Raw genomic sequence first — 14,153 nt, 5'->3', positions numbered from 1 at the left:
TGGGAACAATGAAATACATGAGAAATGAAATACATGGTTGACCTTCTGTTGATGGACCAGCATGGCCGGAGCCAATAGTATATAGAGGAGACTCATTCAACCTCAGTGGATTCACATGAGCAATATGTGAAGCTTTCCTGCCAGAGATGTGATCACATCACAATTTTCAATCCAAAAAACACTGCAGTATCCCAATTTTTGAGGCATTATTGTGAGACTAGTATGTTTTGTGTTGCAGACCAACATAGCTATTATACATTTTGCTGTGAAACTGGGTTGCTACCAATGTAGCCAGCTTCAAATGCTATGTGAAGGAATTTTACTCTATGGCAGTTGTTCACTCTTCTGGTCTGTGTATCCTGAATAGGCTATTTTGGAAAAGATGAATCATACATAGTTACTGGCCCTACTAGCAGAGCCACAATAAGCACCTGTGGAACAGGTACCACAACAATTCATCTCAGAAGTGAAAATCAGCTCGTCGGTGAATGAATGGCCCAAAAGGTGCAACGTTACATACTGTACATGTGTTATTGTATGTGCTTTGAGGACATACAGCTGTACAGGCATGTGTGTGAGAGGGTCTTTGTACATGTACATGGGAGTGTGTTTATAAGTGTTTACACTCTCTGGGTTTCAGCCTTAGCTCGGCCTGGTTCTGCTGCAGGCAGGTACACTGTTAGGCGGGGAGGCCGTGGCAGCTTCTTAATCATTTCTCCCTGCTTTTTGTTTCTCTCTTGACAGCCCTCCGCTCCTGTATGACTGCCCACATCACCACCCCAGCCTGCTTCCCTTTTCAGGGTTCCTGAAGCGAGACTATTAACGCACTTGCTGCTCTCCTTGCTGCCTCACCGGCCCGCCCTGAGTTCTGAATTCCCATGACAGTGCAGGATGCTTACTTTGTCTCCCATGTTTGTCCAAAATTGTTTCAATATGTATTTTTGGGAATGGTAATGTTTGCATAATAAATCTTTCTGTCAGAGGAATACAAAGAGGTTGAAACCTGGGTGGACTGGAGCCTCTCTTTTGCTCGTTTACTCTCCACTCTACTTTCCATTCTCTCTCTGCTGGTTTTTCCAGGCTGCTGTCAGTACGTTTACACTGTATGGACATGTATCAGGCCCGGTGCAGAGGCTGGAGTAACCTCTAGCAGTTTGCAGTCTTGCTACTTTCAAATGGCCTGTTAAAGCAAGGTGCTGAGAAGCACACAACATGCAACATTTTGTTGTCCTACACATTTCAAACATGATCCATGGCCTGTAAATTTAACACCAGTGATGACGGCCCATGTGCCAAAAAAGTCCAGTTATCAAGCTTTGTGCTGAGTAAGCTTCAAGCTCTAGGCCAAAAACATCTTATCTAGAAATTACTCATGTGTAATTTTATTATACTTAAACATGTATTACCATGGGGACTATCTGAATAGGTCAAATGAGTTTTAGAGCAGCAGCAGCCAGAGAAACAGAGATTTTAGCCAGAGAACAAGATCCTTGCTGGGAGAAAGTAAAGTCACCATGACCTCGAGCACCAATATAAACATAACTACATTTGACTGAAATTTACTCAAATAAATGTGACTCCCATGCAGTATTTTTTTTTAAATCTCATCTCATCCATTTGGTACAATACATTTGCACCTCAGGTTTAATGATAATCTGTGTACTGTATATACAAATCTGGAGCATGCTGAACAGGAATTTCCAAGTCAAAACATTTTCTAATATGGTTCCTCCTTTTACTGGATGACAAAGTTTGTCTATGTCATTACTTTTACACAGAATGGATAAAAAGGTAATCGATGTGAGCATCTCGACATGTTCTGAAATAGGCTTATTTGCTTTGGAGCGAAGAAGACTGACACAGCTTTCTTATCTGTCTGTTAAATCTCAGCCTACTGCCAGCAGCCAGTTGGCTTAGCTTAGCTTAGCTCAGCCAGGATGACTCTCTCTCTCCAAGAGTTACAAAATGCATTGCAGAACCTTTAAACCTCACTAATTACCACAATACATTTAACGGGTTTAATCAATACAACTGTCAGTTAAAAAGACAACATTCTCATTTCATGGGGGGGCTTACATGCTGGACTATTTCTTGGCTCTGAACAGTAACTTTCTGGAATCTGTACAAGCGTGTGGCTGGTGACAGAACCTGATATTTGCCTCAGCAGCTGGCAGAGACCAAAACCAGAGCTAAAAGAAATTGAATATTGGACTTATGTTCACCAGGCGAACAGAAACACCGGTCCAGATGAATGATATTGTTGCTTTTTAACAGATGGACATTTAGATAAGTAACCGTTTACTATGAAGAAGATAATATAAGAATGTTGCATTTCCAACTTGTTTCTGCTCCCCACAAGTGGCCAAAAACACCTGCTAGTGCACATTTAATCTGTCAAACAGGTAATCAACCGAGAGGGATAGTGAAGATTTCCATCTATTTTACTGACTGTGTTGCTTAAAGATCACTCCTATTGCCCATATGTGAAGAACTATGCAGCCCAGTTAAGCCTTTTTGCTACAAACCAAACAGCCAAATACTCCTGCAATCAAAGCAGCAACGTGACCTTTTTATTGTCCCTCACTGGTGACAGATGCAGACAGAGGAGAAGAAGGGGGCAGACAGTTTTCCTCGAACAGACAGAGGCTGGATTGGAAGTGGGGAAGCAGGGGAGGGGAGAGTACAGTGATCTTAGTGGGACAGCACAGGGCAACGCTATCCCAAACACAGCAGAGTGCTATAAGCCTCCGCCATAAATCTCCAAGCCTGTCGAGCCACGGCCCAGCTTGTTCAGTGCTGTTGCTGCTCCAGAGACCAGAATCCAGATGTTGTTGGAGAGAGAGACAGTAAATAAAACAATCGATCAAAACTGAAGAAAAAAAAAAGAACATTTCTTTAAAGACTTGCTCTGGTTCAACTGATTAGAAAAAGACAACTACATGTTTTAACTGATTATCAGTGAGGTTATGTGGGTCAGACAGCACCAGCCAGACATGCATCATGTTCAATACAAACTCCCTCAGTGAGTGAAATCAGTACTTTAATCCTATTTGGGAGAACAAAGATATTATAACACCATGTAGCTCAAGGTGTTTCTAATTACAAAACAAGCCTGTTCCTCTGGATTAGGTTTTATAATTTATATGCAGGTGGATTGAAGGGATAAACAGATACAGGATGCTCATTGTGTGTAAGCAGTCGCAAATTAAAATCTTATCATGCAGAACATAATGATGGTTTATTGTTCAAAACCGTTGCCTCTGGACATGAACTCCTGCTGGCCTGTGACCGAGTCCTGGAGGCCTTATTTGTATTCTGTGTCCCTGCTAAACAAAACATGACCCCTGCTGTAGTGTATTTGATGATCTATAGCATTGTTGGAAGGATTTAGCACATTAGAAAAACTAGATCCTCTCCAACCGAGATTTAACATGACCTGCCCAAATGAACATCTAGTGTCAGGTTTGATCACTTGAAGCTCACAGGAAGTGGAAAACTGCTCATCTGCACAGTTTGCTTTGGTCTAAAGTGATCTCAGACACACCAGGTTGATGAACATAAGAGCACTGTATGCCAGTTAAATACGTCACATTAGGGTCTCTGGGTACACACACAGCTACTGCCACCATTTGGAGCCGCCACCATGCACAACAGCCTGGTGCAGCTTTGGTTTTAGTTATACGGTATTCTTCTTGTGACTGAAAATCTCAGGCCAATCCAGCTGATAGATTTTTTTTTTCTTTGTTGGAGACTTTCTACCTTGTACCAAACTTTTTACAAACACAAGGAAAGCAAATTAATTCCTAAATTACTGCTAGTAAATGTCGACTTTGTGTTGCCTCAGCTGGAATAGACTGACATGGCTAAAAATGCAGCGACATTCATGCTCCAACATCAGCAGCCCTCAGATCATCAAACTCCAAAAACAGGTAACAAAAAATGAAAGAGGATGATTTTATTTTTATTGTGGTTCAGTTATTAAGCCAAGAAGAGTGATGAAAAGATGTTTTTTTAAGACAAGCTCAGTCAAAGTGTAGTGGTGACTAAAGACTGCTAGAGTAGTTTTGGTGATCAGCCATTTAAATCTTCTGTGCTGATTTTATCCAGCATTACGTTTATGCTCAGATGAAGAAATGGAAGCTGGACATCCGACTCTCATCAGCACTAAGCCAAAGAGGCCCGCCGAGCTTCTACGAAGTGGAAAAAATGGAAGATGACTCCTCTTGAAATGATCGAGACCTGTTTACGCTGGTAATCTCTGAGCACGGTGTAATCAAAACATCACTAATTTCACTGCTGATTGGAAACTGTGACATCTGCGCTCTCAACACACTTCAAGGGGGGTTGCTCCAAAGGAAAAAAGGCAACTGGGAAGCATCTCTTCTTCACAACAGCCCCAGTGATGAGGGTGACTTTATCCTCCACCAGTCACATGTTGAAGTGGATCGATATCCATAGCAGTGGAATCTTTGTGCAGTAAACACCCCTGCATTACTAGCTGTCTGTCTGCCTGTTGTGTGTGTGTGTGTGTGTGTGTCTGTCTGAACATCTGGGCAGGCTCACTGGTCTCTGCTGCTCCCAATTACAAAAGGCCTTCCATCCTGTCGAGCCGCCTAGCGTCAAGCTCGCAAAACCCTCCTGATTGATTCTATGGAGCTCTCATACCAGTTCTGCTTCACTACGACTGTCCTGGATGGGGCGCATGATGAGAGTAGCTGGCTGAAGGGACACAGTGAAGAGAAAGAATGTAAAAAGAAGTTGGATCAAAAACACCTAATTCTGCTGTGAACCTTAAGACGCGGCGTGTGTGTGTTTGTGTGTGTGTGTGTGTGTGTGTGTGTGTGTTAAAAGTATCTTAACACATCCAACCTCCACCAAACTCCAACCCAGCCACTGACAGGGCGTGAGCTTGTTTTCCATCCTGCCAGCGTGTATCAGCTCTTCTGTTATTTAAGAATAACTATTTACGCACAGAGGTGACCATCAGACAGGTCCAGGCCACAGACACACACCACCTCCCCCCTTCCTACACACACACACTCAGGCTAAATAATCCCTCCACCTATTTACACAGGAGAGATGAGGCCACAGCCTCACCTTCAGGGTACTACTTAATTCTTCAAGTCACTCATTGAGTAATCACAGCACTCTGCTACCTGCCTGCCTGCTGCCTAATTATAGAGAATGTGTGTGTAAGACTCATTATTTAGCAATGCAGGCCTCACAGGTAGACAATTACACAGAGTGATACTGCCCATTATTACTATTTTTTGGACAGATCTGAATGCAAAGAGCCGGGGTCAGTGCTGTCATGCAGTGTGCCTCCATCAGACAGGATGACGTGTGTTTGAGGCATGAAGTGCACACCTTGAACTACAGATGGACATTAATATAGTTTGTTCACATTCAAACTGTTAATGTAAAGTGAAAGGTGCAACAAGTGGTTTTATCTCATTATCATTAATGACTTTCCTCACGATATCAGATAATTAATCTGGATTTTGAATATATTTGCTATGAAATCGAGCAAAAGTTGATGTCAGATGTGAGTTTAAGCGCCTCGGAGGACGAGCAAGTGTCCAGACTGCTTGGGTTTTCTGCACAGATTCCGGTCTGAGCATTGCATCGTCTCACCTGTATGTGATGGACAAACAGTGAGACACATATATGTACCCATTTTCATAGAAGAACCTGATGGGGTGGGGCTGATGTGTGTCTCCGTGAGGCATCATGGGAAAGAGGTCTGTCCACTCCTGGAGGGAGCCCCGCGGCTATTCTGTAATCCCTCCAGGATCCTTCTCTCGGAGCCGGGCTTTGTTCAGTGCGCAGTTCTTGGCCATGTTTAAAAACGCGTAATGGTAGAACTTCACACTTTCTCTCATGTCTCGGGCCAAAAATGACTTTGTACATAAAGTTTGTGTCGCTGGAAATATTCTTTGCCACTTGGCTGTGGACGTTTAACCTCCTGCCCGAACGTGTGTTTGTCTCAGTGATCACGTTTGCAACGAGAGTCTCGATATAAACACATTAAATAAATTATTTGAATATTTGAATTGATGTTTTGATTTTCACTTGCAAGATTTTAATAAAAGCTTTAATTAGCAATCGTCACTCCGCAGATTAGAGTCTAATCTACTTTAATCTCGGTCTCGGCTACTTGTGGTCTACTATTTTACTTTGTCTTTTTAGCCCTTTTGTCCATTAATACAACAGTGCTGCGATGCTTAAGACCTGATCCGAACCACCAATTTATTCGCCTTAGCTAAAGGATTTACGAGCGTTTAGTTGTCATCGTTGTCTTTGTGTTTGGTCCTTTTACTCTTTATTTTCTTGTCCGCCGCTGCAGATCACACTCACAAAGGCCTGGTTGTTTCCATCTGGGCATCTCTCTCTCTCTCTTTAAAATAAATGTGCTTGGGACTTATTGGGAAAAAGACTATTATTAAAAAGTATCATTTATACATTTTAAGACACAGCAAATAAAGAATTGGTACAATTAAAATGTTTTGATTAGCAGAAAAACGGCGCCCAAATCTGCATGTAAATGCTACGACATGAACGACTAATTGTTCAAATAATAATCCTTTAACAAGAACTTTAAAATGTAATGTTCAAGCAGCTCACTGTTGCCAAATCAGTTAATATCGCGAAAAACAAACATTATTAGTACCCAAACAATCTGTTAAAAACTACTTGTTGTAAATTAGGTTAGGCCATTTATAGATATGAATAATAAGTACAATAATGTGACTTTTCACATTTGAATCGTTGTCTGAGTTTTTAGGGTGAAAACGAAAATATCAGAGGTGTTTTATTGCCCTGCATGAGAGGACAGCACACGACCTGGGTGCGTTCACAGGAAAGCTGGATTTCACACAGAAGATGGGCTCCATTAATGCGCATTATAAAAACTTTTAAGACAACGTCTCTGTGTCTGCCGTAGCCTACAAATATCAGGAAAATCTGAACTTGCACCAGATGGATCGTTTTTAGAGCCATAACGTGAAATAACAGTACAATTATTGTTGTTAGCATTAGTTAGACTTTGGACTGGTTTTGTACTGTTCGTTATTTTTTATTTCCATGCTTGCTCACAGACTTTCTGAGAAATGCAGAGGAAAATAAACCTTAAGATGAAGATGTTTAAGGATAACTGAGGACAGGTTTGGGACGAGGAAGATAAGGTTGGGATGAAGATGATGTCAGGTGAAGAATACGATGAGGATTACAAGCGACCGAGACGAAGAAGCATTGGAATGAAGTGGAGACGAAAGGTGCAGGAGGAAGAAGAGGATGACAAAGGGGAAGATGAGAGGTATGAGGGAGGAGGGTGTTGCGATGTAATGACGTCACCACGAGGCGTGCTGCAGAACTCTGTCGAAGAAAACGAAGGCAGCGCTGCAGAGACGCAACCACAGCACTGAATGCCGCGGACCCTGCGATTAAGCGCAGCCGACGCATAAAGTGGATTTACTGAACATTTGCATGGGGAAAAATTCTTTTTTCTGTCGTCTGCCTCTGCTGGGAACCATCTGGTGAGTAAAAACACACCTCGTCTGTTAAGTCAGTGGATCTTAGCTGTGGGAATCGGTCAGGCGGTCGGCTGTCATATCGCTAGTGGCTCTTTTACGCTTCAGATGTTACAAATATGAGTCGGATATGCGCCTTAAGTATGACGGAGAAATTAAATATTGACAAGTGCTCCATCCATGAAGTGGTGCATACTATCGGCTAGTTGGGGTAGATTGTGTAATGACCGTGGAGAGGCCTGGGTGTGAGTGGATGAAGCTTTACGCACAGCCACAAATGCCGGTGTAGTCACGATTACAAGAATAGTCACTGCAGTGGAGAGTGTCTGAGCATCATTGTCAGCCAGATGTAGCCTGTAGTGTGCTACTGTCAGTGTGCTGTCGCCTTAAATGAACCAAATAAACATGTCAAGCACATTGTCTAAATAATGTTGGTGCATGCCCAAAATATGAAGACTTGCTGGAGGCATTCTGTGAAAGACTGTTTGCTTAGTTGTTGCTGCAGAGAAATTATTATTTTGATCCGTTTAATTTTGGCTCCATTGCCTTAGAATTTTTATTTTGTAATCATTATGTATTTTCCTAATTTCTACAAACATGTGTTTCAGACAAATAAGTCCAATCATGGAGGTTCATGAGTTGTCTTATAGGATTATGGGTTGTTGATGTTAAACTATAGTTTATTCAGTGCATCATCAAAAAAAAAACTGACATAGTATAGTTGAAGGGAAGAAAAGAATGCATTTGACTTTTTTGTATTTGACATGCAGGAAATTTTCTCCTGATTCAGCTTTGTCCTGTTTTTCAGGCAACTGGAATGGAACTGAATCTGTCGAAGAACGTGATTTCTTGTGGGGACCCAGGTACGACTTGTTCTCTGCTCAGTTAAACAATTAAATTGCCTTTGAGGGAATCTGAGTTGTGTACATTGTGATAATAAACCGCCACTTACAACATTAACATATTATGAAAAACAACAGTTTTGGTTTGAAGTCACAACCTGGTGATTGAGATTTTTAGGCCCTTTGGCACAATGTGTGTGTGACGTATGAATTAATGCGCATGGCTTTTACGAGATGTAAATGGAAGCGTGCGGGAATTTAATTAAAGCAGCGTTTTCATCGTGCAACTTTTATTATCATTATTATTATTATTGTGCGTTTTCCTTGTGTCTTTAAAAAAGTAAAAAAAAAACAAAAAACAAACTACAAATAGCTCTATTCAGAAAAAAATGTTATATAATCTTATAAATTAAGTTTTAGCTCACAGATAAAGTCCGAATTTAATCACAGATCAAAATAAATGGCAACGTGGGGAAGTGACAACTGTAGAAAATGTGCAAACAAGGCGGATGGTTATGAAGATAAAACTGGCTGAAGAACTGAGGAGAAATTTAAGGCAACTGCTCAGATCCGAGTGTTAAATAGAAAAAAAATAGTGTTTGCGTGCGCCAGATACAGGCATTGACACATTAAGAACTAATTCCACCTTAACTCAAGTTACAACCTTTTAATCTTTCTATAAAACCACCGTGACTGTGATTTAATGTCGTCTGAACCAGTGTTGATTGATCGTTTAGCATTGTTTTTGTGTCGTGTTTTTAATTTGTATTATGTGCGTCTTAGCATTTTAGGCTTTATGGTTAATGTAGTTTTGTTTTGATGGCTGTCTAACATCTGGCCTAGAGCAGCGGCTGAAAATGAGCCTCCTCGCTAACACTGGCACATTTACAGTGATGTTGATTAATGTGTAATGTCCCTGAAATAACACATAGTAAAATAAAATAAAATAAAATAAAATAAATGGCTGCTGGGCTGAGTAAACACACAGCAGGCTCGTGTTCTGAGCTGGCCTAAGTTCAGCCATTCAACCAGGCCAGCTATTTAAATTAAATCCTAAAAGAAATAAGGGAGGCTGTTTAATTCCCACCTGTAGCTGCTGTTTCTTGGTCACGAGGTTCCAGGTCAAACAGGCCTTGGAACAAGCAGGGAAACCTTCACCACAGCAATAATCAGCCGTGTCCTTCTCCAGTTACGCGCCGAGTCCAGTTACATCTCCCCTGCTCTGATTCTACTCGCCAGCTTTCATTTTCTTTAGGCTTTGGTTTTTGGCCCCGCTTTACTTTAGTTGCGTTAAGAAAAGTGTGTTTTTGTGTAATTAACGGCGTCATCGAGTTTATTTTCACTTCTTGGGGGAAAATGATGAGTGTTTGCATTGTCACTGGCCTTTAACCTGTCGTGCCGGATGGAAAGGCTTTTTAACTCATCCATCACGCTAAAGTGCCCTCCAGAGCAGAGGAGGAGCGGGACGCAGGCTGAGGAGGCTGGGTATTTAGATTACTCCCATCTATCAGTGTGTAATATCTGCTGCACAGTCACACGAACTCCGCATGGAAAATCTCCATATGCTGTAAATCCTATAATATTCCTACGGGGACTCAAGTGCCGGTGGGTTACTGTGACCTTACTGTTACTGCTGCTCCGTTTGTATTGCTAGAATATTAATTACAAGGATTTTTGAACACTACGATTTCTTTGTAAATAGGCAATGGGATTTTCCTAAGCATGCAGCTGTACTTAACAATTATAAGATCCTTCTTTAATTAAGGGCATAACTGCACTACTGAGTGCACGCACTCCACGCATCGTCCATTCAACCTTTACAACCTGCACAGTAAATAACACCTGCTGATGCTGACTCTATGGGATGACCAGATCCTCCACGTCACTTAATACAACATGCATCAGGACTGCTCTTCCGCTTACTACCATGTTTGGGTCAGTTTGCTCCTAAAAGCTTTCTGCGTACTTGACTGCAGCTTAGAAAGTGAACACAAGCCTCCTGCCCAAGGACACTTCGGTAGGCCTGTGGCTCCACACAGCAGGTCACCATGACGCATATTGGAGCTGGAATCTGTTTGAAAAATGACATTTCGTGGAATTTTACATCCAATTTCGACATGTTCATCAAATAATAATCAATGTTTTCATCAAATTATTCATATAGAAATGTAGCACAGGCTCCTGTATGAACTCCCGACTCTGTGCAGAGAGAGGATGAACAAATACACATGGGAAAAGGCAAGTGATTGTTGAGAGCTTGCACAATTGCCTTTTGAGAGGGCCTTAGGGGGAGTTTTCCAGTCGGACTGGGATCTCATGTCTGAAGTCACAGTCACACAAAGGCCGAAAACGCTCGAGACTGGCGCCGCTGACAGTCCGAGTCTCCGGTGGTGATGCCTGAGCCCCGCGTAGGCTACAGGCCAAGCCACAAGAACACAGTTGGTCAGATGGTCTCACGTTGCAGGAGAAACTAAAAACGAGTCGGCTGTAATCAGCCTAGAAAAATACATCTGTAAGCTGGCGTTAGTCCGACGCAGATACGTTTAACGGGGTCTTTTCGTAACTGACAACTTAGTCACTCAGTCAAGAAATTAACTGATGCAGTCGTGTTTCATTCTGAACAAGCAGAAAAACACGGGTTTAATCAGAACTCTCTTCTGTCTCCAGTGAATAAGAAACACGAGGTAACAGAGAGCTTAGCGCGCACACGCACAGGTCACATATGCGAATATAGGCCCAGTGAACTGATAAGAATGGTTGCTCTTATTGGTCTGAGGTCAAATTCATTTCCATCTCCAGTTTTCCAAAATGCACCAGATTAACCCTTAAAGTATTACAATAAGGACTCGCCTGGCGTCACCCTGACGTCAAACTCATTGACATTCGGAAGTGTAACTTCGTATTTCGTGAAAAGCAGGCGCAGCTGCGTTTCCCAATGTTTGTGGAAAACGTCTAATTTCTACTGCAGCTGTTGCGTTACTGCGAATTTTACTACATGTCCTATGTGGCATCTTCAACTCCAGTGCAACAAGACAACATCTGGATGAGGCTCCAGTTCTGGACACAGGCATATGAGAGTTAGTTCGCTTCAGCAGCGCAGTGAGGCACCGGATGTTGATTCCAGACCGAGGTGACCATTCTCCAATACTTCCGCTCTCTGCAGCGATATAAACCGTTATTCCATCTATTCAGTGATGTCCGAGTGGCTGTAACAGTGGTTGCCACCGCCGTCTCCTCTTTATGCGTCCGCGCACACAAAACTGACTCACTGCAGATGTGTCAACATCAGCAGACACATTTAGGTGATCTCTAACCAGATCATATTAACGGACCGTGGGATTTGAGCTTAAAGGCCGGGATCCAGTGGTGCAGTGAGAGCGGGGCGTTAGAACAGAGTGCATGTTACCAAAGTTTGATTTTAAACCGGTGGCTGTTTGGGGAAAGCGCAGCGCTTACGTTATTATTGGCGGATTTATTTTGTAGAAAGACGCCTGGTGTTGGTTGGTTGTGCTACGGAAAACAGTCCAGCTAATGAGACAGATGTGTTTGGCTTTAATTAGACCTGATTGTTCACTTGTCAAAGTGAGCCATTGATCTGTTTAAACGACACTCGTGTACAGGTTTACCGCGCGTCATTCATGCACACAATAAATCCTAATATTATGCACCTTTCACAGGGGAAACAGGGCAGGCCCGTGCTAGATGGCACATGTTTATTCAGCTCACTACATATCCGAGACATAGATTGTGTGCTGCTGTGTGTTTAAGCGCACCCAGCTGCCCTGAGCCGGACACGTTTCATACCTACACGAATAAAAGGCCCATTTTACTCCCAAAGAGCGACGCGTTGCAATGCGCGCTCCCGACATCTAAAAAAGCAAGTAGCTAAACGCTGCAGCATTAAGCAGCGAGGTTGGTCTATTTGTTACAAACAGTCTATTTGGTTCAAACGATCACTTCATTTGTTCACTCCACCTACACGTGACTGATGACATTTGCAAAAACACACACACAAAAACCTAAAGTTAATTAACCTAATGGAACTGTTTCGATGTTCAGCCTGAAGACAGGCTAAGTATCTTGTCTGGGTAGGTTTTTTTGTGTGTGTGTGTTTTTTTTTTTTTTTACACAGCGGGCAGGCTTAGTGGGTGGGGCTCCCTCATTTTGTGCAGGCTCAACGTAGCAGATGGGTGGGTCTGGTGTAGGTCGGAGAGCCGGAGCTTGCTTTCTGTCACAGCGGGCAGAAGATTCTTTGCAGCGGAGAGACGGAGAGCGCACTGGGCAGTCACTGCGGCGCAATAGGGAAAGGGGGCTGTGTAATTCGGTTTCATCCAAGGTTTATTTTCTCGGAAGAACAAAACTCGTGGAAATTCTTCCTGCATGGTTCATCCTCTCATGTCGTGGTGTACGTCTGGCAGCGGGTGGAGTTTTTGTAGCGTAGCTGTTGAGGAAAGCTTTGTGCATCCTAAGATTCACCCCGTTTCCTCTTTGTACGCATCCTTCTCTTCAAGGTGGGATGAATTTGGACAGAATCGCAGAGGCAGTGAGAGCACCGCCGCCCCGCGACGTGGCCCCCGCGTTTCATTTACCGAGAACTTCAAACAGCAGTCGAGAAACGTTAGAGAACTCAAGCAGCGAGTCTTCAGACACAGAGTTGGCAGGTACACAACCCGAGTGCTTTCAGCAATTCGATTCCTTCTTCTGAGTGCATAACAGCTTATTTTACGCCTGTAAAACACGCTTACGGCGGGTTTTCACACATACATGAAAGTATTTTACCGCAAAGATGATTAATTTCCGTGTACATGCACACAGATGAAATACATCTGCAACCATTTGCAACAAAGAGCTTGGTTTCCCTCTCCTATAATGCGGCTAAATACAACAAAATCATGAAAATAGTCCAGTGCTGGTGCAGTTCCACCCTATTATCTGTTTATTGCGCTGGCTGAACCAAACACTTGGCAAGATCCCGAGGTCTGTCAGGGAAAAATGTGCACAACAGCCTGGCCTGCTGTCAGTAAATGCATTAAAACAAACTATAAATATTGGGGCCATCAACCAACCTAAACTGACAGCCAGACGGTCTCTATTAACAATTCTCGGAGGGGCTTTTTGTTCCTGAACTTTGAGTCCACATGAAGAAGAAATAGCAAATAATGGATGAATATCTTGTATTCATAATGTCCTTAGTTAAAATGTTTGTGTTAACTTAAAAAAGATAGTGTGGGTTCAACTTTAATTTGCCTTTTATTCTTGGCAAATATTCAAGTGAATATTCCCTTTTTGTGGTTAACCTTTGCACGTGTTGCCCCTTCAGTTTAATGATGCAATCTTGTTAGGACACGAATAAAAGAGAGTCGGGAGATAAGAGTCGTAAAGACACTGAGGCAGATACAAGTGAACTGTCTGACACGTTTGTATATATGTGGCTTTAATCTGTCACTTCTCTTCTCGGGCGTTTTTGAATTAACAGCCTTATAAATTATTTATTCATAGCTCTGGCTTTGCTTGCTTCATGCTGACGGACCTTTACGTTGCTGCACATATTTCCAGTCTGAATTGTTACTGTCACGGTGCAAATAATCAATACTTGCATGTGCATGCTAAAAGTGCCTTCTTTACATGCTATTCAAAGAACTCTAGCATATGGTAATTTCAATATAATCCGCAGAAAAGGAGAGGAGCGCTGAACACAGGAGCGATGACGGGAACGCGGACGACCCGAAGAAGAAGAAGCAGCGGCGGCAGCGGACTCACTTCACCAGCCAGCAGCGGCCGG

General features: G+C 42.7%; 1 protein-coding gene across 2 annotated transcripts in view; it reads left to right on the top strand.

Annotated features, from left to right (window-relative positions):
* The first annotated feature begins 7,442 nt into the window (after positions 1-7,442).
* Positions 7,443-14,153, top strand: part of pitx1 (paired-like homeodomain 1) — a 17,923-nt gene continuing 11,212 nt past the window's right edge. The window contains exons 1-4 of one of the 2 annotated variants that reach the window (XM_020611992.1): positions 7,443-7,535; positions 8,338-8,392; positions 12,883-13,032; positions 14,046-14,126. In XM_020611992.1, coding sequence (XP_020467648.1) covers positions 8,347-8,392; positions 12,883-13,032; positions 14,046-14,126 — 277 coding nt within the window. In that variant the 5' untranslated portion in view covers positions 7,443-7,535; positions 8,338-8,346. Of the gene's footprint in view, positions 7,536-8,337; positions 8,393-12,882; positions 13,033-14,045; positions 14,137-14,153 lie in introns of both variants that reach the window. The other variant, XM_020611991.1, reaches the window with a different exon arrangement.

This window comes from Monopterus albus, unplaced genomic scaffold (assembly GCF_001952655.1).
Source record: "Monopterus albus unplaced genomic scaffold, M_albus_1.0 scaffold119.1, whole genome shotgun sequence".
Lineage (NCBI taxonomy): Eukaryota > Metazoa > Chordata > Actinopteri > Synbranchiformes > Synbranchidae > Monopterus > Monopterus albus.
The sequence above is the reverse complement of the archived record's forward strand: the minus strand, read 5'-3'. Positions and strand labels throughout refer to the sequence as shown.